The sequence below is a fragment of the Myxine glutinosa genome, chromosome 5 (assembly GCF_964187855.1).
Source record: "Myxine glutinosa chromosome 5, kmMyxGlut1.1, whole genome shotgun sequence".
Lineage (NCBI taxonomy): Eukaryota > Metazoa > Chordata > Myxini > Myxiniformes > Myxinidae > Myxine > Myxine glutinosa.
In genome coordinates this window covers 32,418,774-32,439,037 of record NC_136265.1, presented here as the reverse complement: position 1 = coordinate 32,439,037, position 20,264 = coordinate 32,418,774, and the positions used below count along the sequence as shown (strand labels likewise).

General features: G+C 47.4%; 1 protein-coding gene across 1 annotated transcript in view; it reads left to right on the top strand.

Moving 5' to 3' along the window:
* The window catches only part of LOC137412968 (organic solute transporter subunit alpha), a gene marked incomplete at its 5' end in the record, with an annotated part of 48,601 nt that overhangs the window by 8,600 nt on the left and 19,737 nt on the right, over positions 1-20,264 (top strand). Inside the window, 2 exon segments of the mRNA XM_078777837.1 lie at positions 1,726-1,872; positions 9,758-9,863. Of these exon segments, the coding sequence (XP_078633963.1) occupies positions 1,726-1,872; positions 9,758-9,863 (253 nt within the window).

The window sequence follows — 20,264 nt, the reverse complement described above, 5'->3', positions numbered from 1 at the left end:
ATTACGATTGAATGACGGTTGTATTGGGATATTATCAAACCCGCGCATTGCCGTCATCTGTCCACTTCCGCATTCGCGGCAGGTTCATAATTGTCATCCAAATCTAAACAGTATTTGTAGAATTTCAATAAAAGCCACATCACTGTTCATATCGGTAAATATTATTCCATCGTGTTTGGAAAAACTGGAAATTGAAAAATTGGAAAAATTGGAAAAACAATATAGCTTATTTTACTCCAGGGGGTCCCAGGAATACGCATCCAAAATATCATTGGATCGGTTGAGCCGTTTTTGCGGTACCTTCGAACGGACGGACAGACAGACGGACATTTGGTGAATTATAGTAAGATTCACCAAATGTCCGTCCGTCTGTCCGTTCGGAGGTACCATAAAAACGGCTGAACCGATTGCAACGATATTTTGGGTGGGTATTCCTGGGATCCCCTGGAGTAAAATAGGCTATAATTTTTTCCACGTTTTCCAAATTTCTAATTTTCCAGTTTTTCCAAACACGATGGAATAATATTTACCGATATGAACAGTGATGTGGCTTTTATTGAAATTCTACAAATACTGTTTAGATTTTGATGAGAATTACGAACCTGCAGCGAATCCGGAAGTGGACAGAAGACGGCAATGCGCGTGTTTGATAATATCCCAATACAACCGTCATTCAATCGTAATGTTAAATCGTTAAACGTTAATCGTGTTAATCGTTTTGTTAAAGTATAAATTGATGATTGGAATTGAGTGAATACAATTACGATTTTGAATTCGTAATTGTATTCACCCAACCGTACGGAACTTCACATCAGGATTTAAATATTTGTTTATGTCACGAATGTTGTTAAAAGTTTATTTTTTTATATTAATGTTATTTAATTTGTGATTGGAGTTATGCTGTTTGTAATGAAAAATGAGATATTGAGTTCAAGTGAATGACGAAATGCCATGATGTTTTCTACTTTCTAAACGTGAATTCGCGGATCGCCATATGCACATTCGCCATTGACTGGGTATGGAACAAACGTACCCGTTTGTTTGCGAACGGGTACGTTTTTCATGGAAGTCCTTCACGAACTTGCTGTCCATGTCTGACGTGCGACTGAAGGTGCTACAGGAATGTGGAATTTATTGGTTTCATGCTTTAGCATTCACCGTTTCTGCATTGTCTGTTTGCTTCTGGCGTCCCACCCGTGCGTAGCACGGGTACCTCACGAGTAAAGATAATGAAAATATTGATACTCTTCTTCTTCTTTCGCATGCAACACCTGGCTGCGGATAGCATCATTTGCTGAGGGTGTCCCTGATGCAGTGCCCCCTGTAGGTTAGAGCAGGAATTTCAAAAAAAAAATCAGGGTATGTTGATAACTCACCTACTATTCACAAAAGGTAGCGTGAAATCTTTAACACCAACCAACTGTAACGTTATCAGCGGAGACGCCTGGTTTATCATACATCTGATGGACACTGATGCCTCGGTTATTCTCTTCAATTCATCCAGAATCGTTTTTATGTTTTAAATCTTCTTAAATTTTTTAAAGAAAACAATTTACCTGTGTTAACTTTAACAACGGTCTCTAAGAGACATACCTTTGATAATGTTCCATTATGATGTAATTACAGTACATTGTATGTCGCATACAATCACAGTGCATTTTGTTTATACTCACCTGTACCTGCTTCACGCACAACATGTCTTCCTGTTCTTTATTTCTTTCTCAGCCAGAGTTGGAGAACTTACCACTCGGTTTAAACCTCACTCTGGTCGCATCCATGTTGATTTCCTTGTATCCTCTGGGTCTCACATTTGCGCAAGTGAGGCTGCATCCGAGGCCTGGGAAACAACCAGTCAAGTATGCACTTAATCAGGTGAGATACAAAGGGGATATTGTGAGAGAATTATTAGTGTGAATACTTGAAGTCAACTGATACAGGATTTTGGGGTGGATTCAGTTCCACCTTCTGAAATCCGAATTGTGGAGATAACGATCAATGACAAACACACGACATACTGACGAGACAAACACTTAACACAGCCGCTGAGCTTGGGTAAGTGGCGTCATTTCCTGCGATACTCTGGGTACCAACGACATCATAACGATGGCACCACTTTTCTCAACCGCACTCAGCGGGGCATTTCCTCAGGAGGAATTTCCTCAAACCCCCCATGGATTCCAACCGATGGGGTTTGACCACGCTCTATCCTTTTAAATATTGAACGTCAAGCAAGTAAGCAGCACGTACCATTTATAAAGTCTTTGGTATGACTCGGCCGGTGTATTAACCGCTGACGGGCCAGACTCGGAGCGGACGCTCGAACAACGAGAACGACACTTGGTAGAGCGCATACCTCCACCAGGCTGAACAGTTTACGTTTTGTAGCGCACTGATAGGTCGGATCTGGATCCGGATTTAAACCAAAATCCAATTGCCTTGTTTTTGTCACCGAACCAACTCGTCCACAACTTTTTGAAATATCATGTTATATATCAATATCATTTTTCAAGTATCATCAGTTTGAAATTTCTTTAGCATCATCTACACAAATATTGTACAGGAGAATTAAATGGATGACGTCATCGGTCATGTGGTTCGGCGGCCATATTGGATTGAACATAAATCTACGTCGTCAATAAACCACACAAACACAGCAGCTAATAAACGCCACACAAAATACACCACACAAAACACGTCCCAGTGAGGGTCTGCAATCTCTGATTGCTCTTTCATGTCTTTCTTAACTGTTTTCTCTCTTGTCCTTAATGAATTGTTCGGTTTATCTTGTCTCCTTTCTTAATTGCCATATTTCCCTTCGGAGTCTCTGTTTCTATGGTGGTGCTTGATATCTTAACTTCTCTTTGAAAGGCTGAGCTCAGAAGTGTATCCTACATTGAACTCTGTTGGGCAATTTCTGGATGCAGACAGCCACGTGACACCACTCCACACAAGGCAATGGGACCCCAGCTGCTTGATAGGGTCACCAACGACGTTCAGAGCAAGACCAGATGCGGAAGCATGATAGAGAGTTAGAGTCACACCAAAGACTTTAAAAATGATACGAGCTACTTCCTTGCTTGATGCTCAACATTTGAAAAGGTTAGAGCATGGACAAACAACCATAGGTTGGCAACCATTGCACAAGATTGATGAGCCTACTGGTGTCCTGCATTGAAGTTCCTTGTAAAGGATCTTGTGTTATATTATTATTGTTATAAGCAGAGTAACCGCCCTGTGGTGAAATTGTACCAAAGTTGAACCCAGGTGTGGCGCTCCCTTAAACCGCTGGGCGGTGTCTATAAGACCTCGGACGTCCGCGACTCGAGGCCACTCCTGCGACATCATTATACAATGCCATGTAGAATTGAATGGTACGTACCCGCCTATATTCTAGGTTTGCTTGCATTGACTGATATATTCAATCTTTCTCATATGATGCCTAGATTCCTGACATGTATGTTGCATGATGTACTTTACAGGATGATGTACAGATCTGATTGAGATTAAACCATACATATGGAACACGTTGTGAATCTGGTTGATTTCCACAACACTTAATCTCAATCAAGATCTTCGGGAATGGCGGGACACGAGTCTGGCGATGGCCGGATGAACGCTGATCTCAGACGAGCGTTTCCCGACATTCTCCATGATCCTGCGCGGCCCACCTCGGAGAAGAATGACCAGCTGAGGGCCCATCGAGCCAGCTCCAGCCACGGAGCTCCGACGACTCTCGCTGCCGGTCTACCTCGACGGGACCGGATGCGCAAGCATTTTGCGGAACCGCGCCGTCAAAGCGCGAACTGCTCTCCTGGGGCCCGGACGCCGGAGCAGGCGTGACGGACTCCGGCAAGGCGCCTGCTGAAGGAGGCCACTGGGAAATGTCCTGGGCCGCATCCCCGTCGGAACGACGGACCCGCTTGGCGCCGAAGGTACGAGTCTAGCCTCGGTTGCTCGAAACGCTAACGGCTCCGTCCGAGAGAATCATCCTAGATTTGCGTGCCTCGGCCCGAGATGAGATTCCCATGCGAGTGATCATGACTCCCATGTCGGCCATGCCTCCACACGGCCGGCACACTCCGACCACTCGCTACTCGGTGGAATCGCCTCCTCCGCGTGGGCCGGCACACTCCGACCACTCGCTGCTCGGTGGAATCGCCTCCTCCCCGCGGGCCGGCACACTCCGACCACTCGCTGCTCGGTGGAATCGCCTCCTCCGCGCGGGCCGGCACACTCCGACCACTCGCTGCTCGGTGGAATTGCCTCCTCCGCGCGGGCCGGCACACTCCGACCACTCGCTACTCGGTGGAATCGCCTCCTCCGCGCGGGCCGGCACACTCCGACCACTCGCTGCTCGGTGGAATCGCCTCCTCCGCGCGGATCGCGCACTGCTCGTCGGGATCACGCAGTGCCTCACACGGCCGGCTCTCCCTGACCACTCGCTGCTCGGTGGAACCACCTCCTCCGTGCGAATCGCGCACTGCTCGTCGGAATCACGCCGTGCCTCACACGGCCGGCTCACTCCGGCTGCTCGGTGGAATCACCTCCTCCACGCGAATCCCCTCGCTGCTCGGTGGAACCACCTCCTCCACGCGAATCGCGCACTGCTCGTTGGAATCACGCTGTGCCTCACACGGCCGGCTCACTCCGGCTGCTCGGTGGAATCACCTCCTCCGCGTGAATCGTGCACTGCACCCATCGCGTGCAATACTCTGGAAGGCCGACGATTCCGATCGCTGCTCGGAATCACCTCCTCGCCGCGAAGCCGCACGTTGCTCCCTTCGCGGGCCCTACTCGGTGAGGCCGGCGATTCCTATCGCTGCTCGCCGGAATCACCTCCTCATGCACGAATCACGCACAGCACCATCGCTGGATGGCATCCTCACTAGGCACGACGCGCCAGTCGCGCGCGCCGCATCTTCGCTGGATGGACCCCTTCTTCACGCGAAGTGCATGCGATTCCCCTTGCTGGCACTACTCTGTGGCCCCATTGCTGCTGGTCGGAATCCCACCTACGCATGGCTTCTCAGCGAAGCCGGCGAACACCGCTAACCGGACTCGCCTCAACGCGTGAGGCTCGTTTGGCTCCACTCAGGGACTCGCCGAGCATGGTCTTCCTCAACTTTCATCTTCTTCCGCTGTCATAACCTTAATAAACAATCTTAAAGGGTTCTAAGGGGTTCACGGCACTCGGGGATTTGTGAAATGTGATTTGTGAAATGTGATTTGTGTTGGCGTGATGTATCGTATCATGCTAGATACCGTTGATAACTACCGCACTGCTGCCGCTATTCCCCGCTTCAACCCCGGACAAACCCTGCCCGAAAGCCATCGAACGAGACGCTACTTCAGGCCGTGCAAATTATTGCGGTCCAGCGTGCTCGCCCTCTCGTCTCAGCGTGCCATGCTGGCTCGACAGGCCGAGGACGACTTTCGGTTTCGCCAACGAACCGCACGCGCCCGAACCAATTGTTGACGTCACCGACTAATCACGCGTTTGCTCTACGGCGTCATTAATGTAATTGCGTGCTTCACGCGATCTCATCATCGGGGATTCGTTTACATTTCCATGTACCTTGGTAAACTACGTACCAAATGTCCTTTACGTAAACGACGTAAACGACGTAACGCGGCGCTACCTCAAGGTCGCGCGCCCGCGCCGTTTAGGGAGTACACGGTGACCTCGTGAAATGGTGACATGGAGCGTCGCGCCCGACTCCCTTGTCTCCTGCGCAAGGAACGGGGGCACCGTACTGCCTGCTCGCCCTCGACTCTGGGCTTGTTGTTTATCGGACAGAGCTCTTGGCTCGTATCCACGCACATTTCGAGACTGCGAGACGCCTCGTCTGATTCCATATTCCCTCTGCCCCTGACTGACTGTGCCTCAGACTGACCCAGAGTGTGAAGGTCGTCTGACTTCGGTATGCAGCGCGCCGCTGCAACCTCGGTGGGGGGGGGGGGGGTGGGATCCCAGGAGGTTGGGCAATCCATCCGCGATCCGGGTGCCGCGATCCGGATGCCGTTCGGTATAACGCCTCCCACCTCGCCCCTTGTGGGGACCCAGGATGGACAATCCATCCGCGATCCGGATGCCGTTCGGTATAACGCCTCCCACCTCGCCCCTTGTGGGGACCCGGGATGGACAATCCATCCGCGATCCGGATGCCATTCGGTATAACAACTCCCACCTCGCCCCTTGTGGGGACCCAGGATGACGTCCATGGATGTCTTTGTGTCTTTGAGTGAGTCTTTGAGTCCATGGATGGTCGATCCGAGCCTTTCAATGAAGGCATTGAATGGATGGATCGGTCGGACATCCGTGGATGGACAATCCATCCGGGACATCTAGCATGGATGGACAGTCCATCCGGGGCGATGGCTGTCTTTGGGTCTCTGAGTCTTTGCGTCCGTGGATGGTCGATCCATGATCCGGCTGGATCCGTGCCATGCAATGAAGGCGTTGAATGGATGGATCGGTCGGACATCCGTGGATGGCCAATCCATCCGGGACATCTAGCATGACAATCATCTCGACATCTAGACAATCCATCCGGGACAACGCTGAGACAAACAAGGTTTGTCCAGCCGGGTCTCTCTCTCTCGGTTTGTGAAGGGGACAATTCAATTCGCTTTGAATGGGACAATCCTTCCATCCGGGGCATCCTCTCGGTCGCCGGTATAGCCGATCTTCTCCGATCCTCCGAGCACTGTACAGCAGGACAGGATTGCCATATGCATCCCGGAGGTTCTGCGTGCTTCGCTGGAGAGGCGCGTTTCGGTCGTTTTTGTCGTCCATCCGGGACGTTCTCTCGGCAGCCGGTAAAGCCGATCTTCTCTGATCCTCCGAGCGCTGTACTGCAGGACGGGATTGCCGTATGCATCGCGGAGGTTCTGCACGCTTCGCTGGGGAGGCGCGTTCCGGTCGTTTTGTGCGTCGTCGTAATCAGCCATGCCGGTCGTCCAGGCAGCCTTCAGAGGCCGCTCGTGTCTCGTGCGAAGGATCGCTGCCAACGGTAGATTCACGTGCCGAAACAAGAGTTTGTAATGCGTATGAGCTGCCGTCAGAGGACGCTCGAGTCTCGTGATTCAACAGGGCCGCTGCCGGTGTCGAGTAACTCTCATTATGGCTCTCATCGATTCTCTCCCTCGGCAATTCCATGACATGGACCTAACATGGATCGACCATGTACCCTTGGGAGCCTAGGCAGGTACAGACTGCAATGGACTTACTGTAATGGCCTCCTGTCATGTCATCTTACTTACTGTTACAGCTTACTGTAATTCCATGACATGGACCTAACATGGATCGATCATGTACCCTTGGGAGCCTAGGCCGGTACAGACTGCAATGGACTTACTGTAATGGCCTCCTGTCATGTAACCTTACTTACGGTTACAGCTTACTGTAAAGAGGCTTACTGATTTACACATGTGTTGCATTGCGACGAATGGACATTCGCTCTTCGCCAAGGTACAACGTATCCTATCTAGCTACTGTGCCGATACCCCGCTGTAAGACTAGACTATTGTGACCCACGTGACCGTCCCTCCCTTCGCCTGATACACCCCTGCCTGAAGCAGTGAAGGCACTGAGGTGCCCCTCCGACACCTGCCTCCAGCGGCTACTCCGAAGCAGGGGGACTCCGGGCTTGGGGATGTCGTACCCGGTAGTTTCCGACCCTGTGTTGGCAGGGTAATTTCGCCATCCTGACCGCTATGGATGGACCGACTGACTTTATAGGGAAATATGTCTTTAACACCCCAATAATAAAATGATGACTTCCTCAATCCATTAATGCTGACGCGCACTCGCTTCCTGCCGAGCGGCAGTATAGTTCTAACGGTGGGGAGAATGTGGTGAAATTGTACCAAAGTTGAACCCAGGTGTGGCGCTCCCTTAAACCGCTGGGCGGTGTCTATAAGACCTCGGACGTCCGCGACTCGAAGCCACTCCTGCGACATCATTATACAATGCCATGTAGAATTGAATGGTACGTACCCGCCTATATTCTAGGTTTGCTTGCATTGACTGATATATTCAATCTTTCTCATATGATGCCTAGATCCTGACATGTATGTTGCATGATGTACTTTACAGGATGATGTACAGATCTGATTGAGATTAAACCATACATATGGAACACGTTGTGAATCTGGTTGATTTCCACAACACGCCCGATGGGCAATCTTGTTCCATGCATGCAACATGTTCTTCTGACACATCCGTTTATTTGGACGGTGTATAGGCAACAGTCTGCTGCCTCGATCTCCCAAAAAATATTAACCCAGGTTATGTATATGAAGCAAAAGCATGGGTTTCTGCTTATGTGCATATATAATATATTGTGGTTATATAGCTCGGCTAATTCCAATTGCACTGGCCCATGGGCTTACAACAGAGGCCTGAGGCCTATATGTACTGTCGCCTTCACAAAGCCCATTCCACCTATTGGTTCCAACCTTTTGATATTTGATGATCCTTTTAACAGTCGCGTAGGTTGTTTTACATTGAACGTCAAACTTATAGGGAGGGCATGGCGATTGTGGATATAGCACTTCATAAGATGTCTTGGGCTTACCAAAATGGCAGACGTGTGATTTTTTTTCAGGTTACAATTGTGGGTGGCATCAGGCCAGCTGTCCAACCAATGGATGAAGAGCAGACATACTTACAAGACATACATACAAACACTTGCTTCATTATACAGTATATAGATTATTATGATGTGCAGCTGAGCAGATATGGCGACCAGAACAGGCCCATATGACTCTCCAGTTAAGGTCATTGGTGAGCCAGCTGAGTTTTTACTGACAATAGGATGGTAACAAATTATTAGTTTCCAAGTCCTTCACACTTGTGCCTTCAGCTGGATTTGTATCCACAACCTCCAGAATAGTACCGAACTGTTTTAATATTGTATCCACCACTGGGCGTCAAGTTAAATATTTAGGAATTTGGAGGGTATTACGTATTCTGTTAAAGTTACCAGTCATGTTAAGCATATGTGCTTTGTTATGTATTCTGTTTTCAAATTATGGTGTTTAGTCGAACTTGGCATGTGCAGTTTATTTTTATGCCTCAGTCCCCGAAGGTGGCCAGAGGCATTATTTATTTACTAGCCGAAACCCGTGGAACATCCACGGAAGGGAGGATGTGGTGTATGGATAGAGTGTACCATTATGGATGGCATAGGGGATTTGCTTGTCCGAGTAAGAGTTAGGAAGAAAGATGAGAATGAAGAGTGCGTATATGAACAACGATCGCCGACACCGGCACAAATGCATGCTCTGGATTGTCCACTCAGTGGACGGCTTGCTTTCGCCTTCACCTGTCCAATCAGCGGACGGCTTGCTTCGCCTTCGCCCAGCAGACGCCAATACGATGGCGTCGTAAGATGGCGTCGTATCAGCAGTTAATCGGAAGCTTTTGGGCCCCAACGTCGGCTAATTCAGATTTTTCGAGTATGGCTGTACGTGATAAACAAAGAGCGCGGTTCGTAGATCGTAAATCCATTGGTGCCGTGGGCATCGGGTCACTGGGTGCGGTGTAAAAGGGATAACAAAGTCGAGTCCTTCGCTATTATTATATAGATAGTTTGTGCTGCTCCGTCACAATATGCTGCTCTTCTTCACCATTTCCTTCACTCGCCAGAGCTGAACGTAATAATTGCTGCAGTTAAAACATCTAAGGAGCAGCACAAACCTATTGTGACTGCAGCCTATTGTGATTCTGTTGAAATTGTTCTTTGTGTTGCAGTTAACACTCCTCACGATGAAGCTGCAGCCCGCGGTGTTCACCATGCTTGCCAAAAATGGTTACGTGCCATGCTCGCCACCATTTCCTTCACTCGCCAGAGCTGAACGTAATAATTGCTGCAGTTAAAACATCTCAGGCTGGCACCACAACAACACCACAAAAGGCATTCTGGATTATATGCTATATTATCTCTATGCATATGCGTCACGGAATTTATAGCTTCATCGTGATGTCATTCCACATCCGGTACGTTGGCTGTCCTCCATTATGGAGAAAGGCCGGAGGCAAGACTCGTCAAGTGCAAAATAGTTTGAAACAGTTTTAGAAGTCATCACCACACATTTAACAACAATACACCAAATGATAATTTTTGTATGTTTTTTGCAAGTTTCGCGCATCTCCTCCACAATGGCGTCTACCAGGGAACGCCCAGATGTAGTGACGTCATGGAAACTATCAATTGCCTTATCTATCTGATTAAAAAGAAATCTGCGGTTAAAATAATTCGACCAGACCTGCCTTTCTCTACCCATTGGCCAACTCATGCTATGGACTGTGGGACCAGTCATGGCAATGATGACGTAGATGGAGACAGAGAGTACCTGCTGAATAAATGATGCACCGAGTGTATTTTCTCTCCTTAGAGCGAAAACAAAAACACGAGATGTCTTCTAAAAACTCGCACAATCCGCACACAGAGAGCAGATTAATGTATTATCACGGCCACGCCGTATGCCCCACATGCATTTTTCAGATCCAACCCCACCATATACAAAATCGGGGCAATACCTCTTTGGGGCAACCCCACCATATACAAAATGATATCCCTATCAGGGATACCTCTTCGGTGTGGTTGTACCCCCCCCCCCCCCCCCCACCCCAAAGCAAGTCGGGGGCAAAATCTTCCCCATTCTTCCCTGCTGTTCGGATTTGTCAGGGTAGTTTGCTCACAGTTAAGAGTGCAGATTGGTCCTCTTGGACCAGTCCTTTGCCTATTTTCTTTGCCTCTTTTTCTTTCTCTTTCTCTCTCTCTCTCTCTCTTTCTCTTTCTCTTTCTCTCTTTCCCTCTTTCTCTCTTTCTCTCTCTCGTACCCTGCTGGCCGTTTGTGTGTTGGGCGTGGCAATATGGCAGCTGTGTGCAACTGCTGTTTGTTGTGGTGAGTTGTCAGTGTGGTTTTCCCCCTCCTACCCCTTCTCTCCCTTTCTTTTTCAGTCTTACCGTGTTTTGTGGTGTTTTTGTTCTGTTTTTCTCTACACTTTTTGTCTTTTGAGAGAGACAGAGCGCTGGCCTATTTGGATGTGATCTACCTGCTTTGATAAGGCATTATAAGCATCCTTGTGCTTATAATGCGGTTTATTATTAATTTATTTTGATTCCTTTCACTTTCAGTTTTGACCTTGTCAGATTTAGGCAAAGGGGTTAAACCACCATTATGGCGAATGCACGCCCTTGGTATGAGGCATTTGATAATCTAACCCGGAAGCATGCATTTGTGTGTGTTCCACCAGAAGGAGTCCTCACTGAGGATGTGGTACTCGCAGTGGGGAATATAATCGGGTGTGAACATGTCCGAGATGCCTAACGAATGAATCAAAAAGTTATTGTTTTCGTTTCCGCAGAAAATCTTGTTCACGACGTCGTGAGTGCAGGTTTAACCACAGAGAATGGTGTTTTCATGTTAGCGTCCCCCATGGATACTCCAGCGATGAAAATCGTCGTATCAAATGTACCACCGTTTCTATAAACCGACAAACTGATGTCAGTCCTTTCTCGTTATGGAACAGTTGTGTCGAGAATGTCCATGATCCCCCTGAAGAGCCGAGACGAGAGGATAAAACACGTTATGAGTTTCCGTCGCCAAGTTTACATGGTATTTCCCGATCGTGGCGACGATACAGGGTTAAATATTTCATTTAAAGTAAAATCCGACGATTGGGAGTATCAAATGTACGCCTCGTGACTCGTCAGCCTCACTAAACGAACGTGCTTTCACTGTGGAGCCTTTGGTCACGTTAAACGTTTCTGCCCCCAAGGTTTCGTGTTCAAAGTGTGGGGGAAATGGTCACGTAGACACCGATTGTAAAACGGATAATAATACTCGGGTTCCAATTAAACCGACTGAAGTTAATCCTGAGAGTTTACCTGTTCCTGCTGTTCCCTCTTGCAGTGTTGCTGGTCTTGAAAACGATCGTACCTCACTTCCTGTTACAGAAACAGAAGTGACCCCAACTTGTACAACTTTTGCTGCCGTTCCCTCATGTAGTGAAAGAATGGAGGAGGATCCTATTATTGGTTCTAAAAAACGAAGGACGTCGGTTGTTGTCCCCCGTCGCACCGTGGAGCGAAAGGGGGACTATGATTTTCCCCTCCGTCTGTGTGTGCGTCCGTCTGTGCGTGCGTGCGTGCGGACGTGCGTGCGTGTGTCCGTGCGTGCGTCCGTGCGTGCATGCGTGCGTAAGCAAAGGACCGAATTCTAATTTGGTGTGTGGATGCAACGAGGCATATGGAAGAACCCGATTGAAAATTAGGTCGCCACGTCAAAATCCAAGATGGCCGCCGCCATGTATGTCTGACGCCATGTATGTCTGAACCTTGTGAGCGGAATATCTTGAAAAATAAGCGAAGTACCAACTTCTAATCTGGTGTGTGGGTGTATATAGGCATAAGGAAGAAAGCTATTGAAAATTGGGTCGCCACGTCAAAATGCAAGATGGCCACCACCATGTATGTCTGAACCTTGTGAGCGGAATATCTTGAAAAATAAGCGAAGGTACCAACTTCTAATCTGGTGTGTGGGTGTATCTAGGCATAAGGAAGAACGCTATTGAAAATTGGTTCGCCTCGTCAAAATCAAAGATGGCCGCCGCCATGTATGTCTGAACCTTGTGAGCGGAATATCTTGAAAAATAAGCGAACTACTAACTTCTAATCTGGTGTGTGGGTGTATCTACGCATAAGGAAGAACGCTATTGAAAATTGGGTCGCCACGTCAAAATCCAAGATGGCCGCCTTGCGTCTTCCACTTTGTCAACTCACATCACTTCACCGACGGGGGACCTAGGCATAACGCTTGTTAATTTTAGGACGAGTAATCCAAAAAAGGTAGTATTGGTATTGGAGAAGGCCAGTGTCGGTGAAAATGCACCTCAATGTGTTCCTCATGCTTCCATTGGGTTTGGAAAAAAGGATAGTGAATCGGGTGCTGCAATTGAGGATAATATGTCTGAAAGTTTGTGTGCCAACTCTGTGGATACAAATTGCTCTATGGGTGAAATAGGTGGCAACGCTGAAGTTGCGAAACCCTCGAACGAACCGTTACGATCATTAGTCACTGTGAACAAGCAGACAGTGACTGACTTATCCCTCCAGGTGCTGCTCTACTGATGCAGATTCAAAACTGTGTTACCGAGTCGTTCATTGATTCGGTAGATTGTGCTCCACAAGAGGGTGAAACCGAGGTTTCAACTTCTGATGAGCACAAATATCACCATGGCAACGTTGCTCGCACAGTGGAGCTCTCCAGCGAATCCCCAGAGATACTGACAATTCCCATAGTGACCACGGAAGCCGACATCCTCGATCCCGGAGGGACCTTGTCAGACTTGTCGGAATCTGATGAGGATGACGAGGTGCCCGAGTTGTCTCAGTCTCAGTTGAGTCAGCCAATGATATCTCCTCAACTAGCACTTTCTTTTTTAAATGAAACCTATAGACAGCAAAATGTAGTTATCAGGGATACATTTCCTGATTTAGGTTCACTTATTCAATCAGCAAAATAAATAACGAGAAAGGCCAAATACTTTCCACTAACAAAGTCACAGTTTCACCAACTCAAGAAAATTATTACAAAAGCCGGTCTTGAGATTTCGCAACACCCAATCAAGCCTTTTGATAAGGGATGAAGCAAATTACCTTTGGCACCTTGAACATTAACGGCGGAGCTGCAAACCCCAACCGCCAAACTCAAGTGCACAGTTTGTTTCAGCGCAAAAATGTCGATGTACTTTTATTGCAGGAAACACACATCACCCAAAACGTAGAATATGATTGATGTCGTCTTTTTGGGGGACAGTGCTTTTTTAGCAACCTGTCTTCCTTTTCAGCAGGTGTTGCTTTCGTACTTCGACCAGGGCTAGTACCTGAGTCAATCCTCTTCCAGGAGATTGTTAAAGGCCGATTCAGCTCTCTTAAACTGGTGGTTAATAATTTCCATTTCACATTATTCAATGTGTACGCACCAAGTGAGAGCACAGAACAGAAAGCTTTCTTTGCGTCTGTGATTAATCACCTGCAGACAGTTGATCTAAACCAATGTGTGTGTATCGGGGGTGATTTCAACTGTACCTTTGAACCTGTAATGGACAGGAACTCGGCAGAACCTCATCCCGAATCATGTATTGATTTATCCCTTTTCCTTTCTCGGGTGGGTTTGCTAGATGTATGGAGGGTACTTTTCCCCAATGAACCTCAGTTCACCTGGAGCCGCATCACCAGAGGAAGAGTGAGTGTCCTTTGCGAGACTCGACCGATGGTATATAAACTCACCTTTTAGAAACGCTATAGTCTCTCCGGATTATTTTCCGTCAATATTCTCAGACCATCATTTAGTAACCATGGGGTTTCTTTTTCCTCAGTCAATAAATAAAAGTGCATACTGGGAATTTAATACCAGTCTTCTAGAAGATGGTCTATTTAAAGAAGCCTTCCAAGTTTTCTGGGCTAATCAAATCCTAAGAAAGCCCTCTTTTTCTTCAGTTAATCTTTGGTGGGACAATACGAAAGCCCAGATTCGGGTGTTTTGTCAACAGTTTAGAGCAAACATTACAAATGTTAAGAATGTAACAATGACTCGTTTGGAAGCTGACATTGTACAGCTCGAAGGTAAACTGGCTAAGAATAATAATGCAAGAAACTTCCAGTTATTACTAGAAAAGTAATAGTAAAATGAAATACAAAGTAAAATGAAGTCAAAAGTCTCTCTCTCTCTCTCTCTCTCTCTCTCTCTCTCTCTCTCTCTCTCTCTCTCTCTCTCTCTCTCTCTCTCTCTCTCTCTCTCGCTCTCGCCCCCTGCTGGCCGTTTCGTGTGTTGGGCGTGGCAAGATGGCGCGTGCTCGTGCTTGTGTGTTGTAGCTCCTGGCTCGTGTTGTTTTTCATCCTCTCCCCACCAACCTTTTTACCTTTCCCCTTCCTTTGGTTTTTTCCTTTTGTACTCTTGTCGTGTATGTTGACCTTTTTCCTCCCTTCCTGCTTCGTTACCACCTGTCCCTCGTTTTTTTCTCCTCCTTCGAGACAGAGAGAGGGAGAGCCAGCACGGTAAGGGTTTGTTTGAACCACGTTTTTTCCTAACGTGGTTTAAACCGTGCTTTCGTTTCTAGTTACTTAATATATATATATTTTTTTCTATTCTTTTTTTTTTTGGGATTATACAAATCTATTTGCTTTCACTTCGTTTCTCCTTTGACGATATGGCTAATAGGAGTAGCCAAAGGCCTGCCGATCGTGTTACCGATGAGGGTTTATCGCGTAAGCACGGGCTGTGCCTTGTCCCACCGGAGGGAGTTGAAATGGATGACATTTTGCTTGCGATTGGGGATTTGATCGACGTGAGTAACATTCGTGCCGCGTCTCGTATGAATCACAAAATTGTGGTTTTTGTTTCGCAAATAAGTCTGGCCGATATTGTTGTGCAGAATGGTTTGACCTTGGGAAACGATCTGTTTGTTCCTGTGTCGTCGATGGACACGCCGGCAGTTAAAGTCATTCTGAGCAATGTTCCGCCTTTCCTAGGTAACGAGGAAATCCTACACAAGCTCGGTGAGTTTGGCACTGTCGTCTCTCGAATCATTAGGGTTCCTCTACGTACGAGAAACGGCAGGTTGAAGCACGTACAATCGTTTAGACGTTTTTGTTTTGTTGTTCTAAAAGACGCAGCGAAGCAGTTGAACACCTCCCACACCTTTAAAGTAGGCGAGCATGAATATAGAATCTTCATGGCGACCGAGACCTTGATCTGCTACGGATGTGGAGCACACGGACACACTAAGCAGTATTGCCCAGACGCCAAGAAGACGTACGCTACAGCAGCTGGGTCGGCCCCCCCTGTAACTGATGCAGTGCCCCCCGTTCATGAGCCTGGTGGAGTACAGACGTCCACACCAGAAGACCAGGGTGTGGAAAGTGGTGGCGGTGTTGCTGAGGTTAGTGCAGCAGGGGTGCACCCAGTCGATGAGGACAAGAGGCTGCAACCTCAAGAGAATATGGTCTTTGAGGAGGTATTGATGAAAGGCACCGAGGCTAAGAGGAACCTAAAACGTACCTTTTTGAGCGCCGAGGTGGAAGACAAAGGTAGCAAAGTGATACTCGTACAAACAAACAGTATCTCAGACTATCCTGATGATTCTCAGCAAGCTGGGCAGGGTGGTGACGAAACAGAGGAGAGTAGGACTTCACCCCTTGCTCTTGTTGAAGAAAATCAATGCAGCAGTATTGGTTGTGATGATGGCACCATTGTCCCTTGTGACAACGAGCAGTCCCAGGGCCTGAGTGACAACGGTTGTTGCTCACATCCGGTTGAAACGACCAAGGATGATGGTCCAAGCAGACCTATAATAGGCAGCAGTGGTGGCACAGATGTGCCCCTTGTGATGCAACAAGAAGACTGCAGTGGTGATGACACAGAAGGTGTGCCTGCTCCTGACACACAACAAAGGAGTTTCAACGTTGATGTGGTTAGGGAGCTGGATGAGGAAGCTCAAAGCCTTGTGTCTGTGAATGATCATCAGGGAGAAGAACAGATGGAAGCAACAAAGGAAAACGTCATCAGTTTCCTAAACGAGACGTTTAGGCAACGCTACGTTGTGATCAAAGACCATTTTCCCGATGTGAAAACTTTCATCAGGGCTGCAAGACCCCTCCTGCAAAGAAATGACCCAATGGAAATCTCGGAGGCCCAATTTCAGCGTCTTCGGAAAGCGGTCACAAAGGCGAATAAGGAATTGCAGGCGGAGGGTGAGTTACCTTTGTAAATGGCTTTGCGAAAGATATGTATCGCATCCCTGAATATCAATGGGGGTTGTACCCCCTTACGAAAAATTCAGACAATTCAGGCGATGGAGAGGGTGAAAGCCGACATCATCCTGATACAGGAGACTCATGCTACGAACACCCTGGTTGCTGAATGGGGAAAACTTTATCGAGGGCAGTGGTGGCTGAGTGGGTTTACCACACCCAAAGCTGGTGTTGCCATCGCCTTGAGTGATAGAATCCCTGCTCGGAAGATTGTCTTTAAGGAAATTTATAAGGGACATCTGATAGCGGTGGATTTCTATTGCAACACGCAAAGGATCATCATTGTGAACGTATATGCACCGAGTGAGCCCATGGAAAGAAGAGTGTTCTTTTCCACTCTGCATGACTTTGTAAAAGGACTGGATACAACCGCTTTCATCTGTGTTGCTGGTGATTTCAATTGCACTATCAATCCTTCCGTAGACAGGACCGGTCATGAACCCCATCCAGCTTCTATGAGGATTTTGGAGAACATCATCAAAAATCAGCATTTGAAAGATGTTTGGAGGTTGCAACACCCAACTTCACGGTGCTATACGTGGTGCAGATGCCATGATGGGAGGATATCAATGGCAAGGCTAGACAGATTCTACGTGAATAAGCCAATGCTAAATGTGATGGCCACAACCCAGATACTCCCAACTGGTTTCACAGACCATTACCTGGTTTCAATGGGTTTTAATTTGCCTCTGACCTCAGGGGGTAGTGCGTATTGGTCACTTAATACCCACCTGCTGAATGATATGAGATTCAAAGAGGCTTTTCGAGCCGTGTGGGAAAGAATTCGGTCCTCCAAATTTGAACATGCTAACCTTCGACTGTGGTGGGACCTCGCAAAGGGTCAGGTCAAATCGTTCTGTCAACAATATAGTCTTTATGCCACTAAATTGCAAAATCTCTCGATTGATTCATTAAAGGCTGAAATTGCAGCCCTGGAGGAAAACATTAATACGGCTGGGAAAGACACTACAGGTGACCGGCTGCTATGGACTAAAAAGGCAATGTTGACTGAACTGGTACGGCAGCGAGCAATGGGCACCCTGGTACGCATGAGAATGAGTTATTTAACGTTGGATATGCCAAATAAGGCCTTGTTTGGTTTGGAGAACTCTGTTAAAAAATCACAACAGATTCATGGGCTACGTGCTGCTAATGGGCCAATAGTGACCTCCCAACAGGAGATTAAGTCTGTTTTGAAGGTTTTTTATACAAACTTGTACTCCCCCCAGAGCATAAGTAATGAGACCTTGCAGGAGCTGACTACCGGGCTTCCAAGACTTGAGGAAGACCAGCAACGCACATTGAACATGTCAGTTTCGGCTGCTGAACTTGAAACTGCTATGCGGAGCTTGAAGGATGGTAAAGCCTCTGGGATTGATGGTTTGCCCGGAGAGTTCTATAAGACTTTTTGGAAACTTGTGGGACCTGACCTGCTTGAGGTATTTGATGAATGCCTTCATGTTGGAGAGCTTCCCCTGTCCTGCAGAAGAGCAGTCATTTGCCTGTTGCCAAAGGCTGGGGACACTCAACTAGTCGAGAACTGGCGGCCTGTCTCATTGCTGTGTGCGGATTACAAGCTTTTGTCGAAGGCCTTAGCAAACCGTTTGGGAACTGTGATCAGCTCTATTGTGCACCCTGACCAGACCTACTGTGTACCAGGAAGGTCAATTTATGACAATATTTTTCTGATAAGGGATATTATTTCTTGTAATAAGTACGTGCGTGCCAGTTTTGGGTTGTTGTTTCTTGACCAAACAAAGGCTTTTGATCGTGTTGATCATACATATTTGTTTTCTGTTCTGGAGCGGATGGGTTTTGGCGAAACTTTCATTTCCTATGTCAAGCTGTTATACACTAACACCTTCTGCATGATGAAAGTAAACAACAGTTTATGTCCCCCTTTTCCTTTCCGTCGGGGTATCCGTCAAGGGTGTCCCCTTTCTGGACTTCTGTATATAATTGCCCTTGAACCACTCTTAGCATCCATCAGGCAGCGAATAACTCAGGATGTGGGAGCCGTTTTTGGTTCAAGATTTGTGGTCACAGCTTATGCTGATGATGTATGTGTTCTGATTAAGGGCCCAAGTAGTGTTGCTGCGGTGCAGCGTTGCTTTAAAGACTACTCTGCGGCCTCTTCCGCCGAAGTAAATTGGGGCAAGAGTGTAGCCTTATGGTGCGGTTCAGATAACCTTTCTTTAACACTGCCACCGTCACTCCCACATAATCTAGAGTGGAAAACAGATGGAGTCAAATATCTTGGTGTCTATCTCGGCAACCAGGAAGTAGAAACGAAGAACTGGGAAGGAATGATTGAACAAATTACACACCGGTTGAAACGATGGGAAGGACTGCTGCGATCTCTTTCTTATAAAGGCCGCTCTCTTGTTATAAATAACTTGATAGCAGCAAGATTATGGCATAAACTAATTGCCTTGCAGCCACCCAAGGAGTTGATACCAGCCATCCAGCGGGTCTTGGTTAATTTCTTTTGGAATGGATACCACTGGCTTCGGCCGCAAATACTGTACCATCCTCGGAAGGAGGGTGGACATGGAATTGTGGAGGTGTCCACCCGGCTTATGGCTTTTCGCCTACAGTCTGTGCAACGTCTGTTGTATGCTGAAGAGCTGCCCTGGCGCTCATTTGCGTTTTTCTTGTTGCAACAAGCGGGAGGCCTGTGTTATGATAGGCACTTGTTCCTGGTGAACCTTGACCGTGTCAGCTTAGTTTCAATCCCAACTTTTTATCAGGGTTTGCTGAGAGTTTGGAAAGGTTTTGGGGTTCATCGTTGCCTTGAGGCTTATAATTGCCGGATGTTTATCCAAGAGCCTATTTTCTATAACGGTTTTTTTCCATGCATTCCTCATAGTCCGACTTTGATTAGGAAATTTACTCAAGGAGGAATTGGCAAAGTTTGTGACCTGAGGGATACATCTGGGACAAAATGGATGTCTGCTGGCAGGGTGGCGGCCATTCTTGGTTTAAGATCCGTGCGTATTGTCAGCCAAATTATACGCATCGTCAAGAGGAAGTTTAAGGAGTTAAATATTGGCTGGGAAGGTATAAACAATGTCGAGGATGTTCGGCTGTCTTTCCCTGAAATTAAGGTGCTCCCAGCTCTCCAGTCGAATGGTGAACTTGTCTCTCCTTTTCATTTGGCAACAAAGGCTGGTATTCACAAGCTCCTTCGAGAAAACCAAGCATCACCCTTCTCCGGAGTAACAAGAGTGGCCTTGTGGTCCGAAAGGTTAGGGCCAGGGTCTCCTGCCACGCCACTGTGGCCTAATATGTACAAATTACCTATTTACGGGTTCCTCGCAGATATCCAGTGGAGACTAGCACATTGGGCTCTCCCTACGAACACCTTTGTTCATCACCTTGACAGCTCAGTGCCAGTAGCATGCCCCTTCTGTGTACAGAAGGAGGATCTCTTTCATG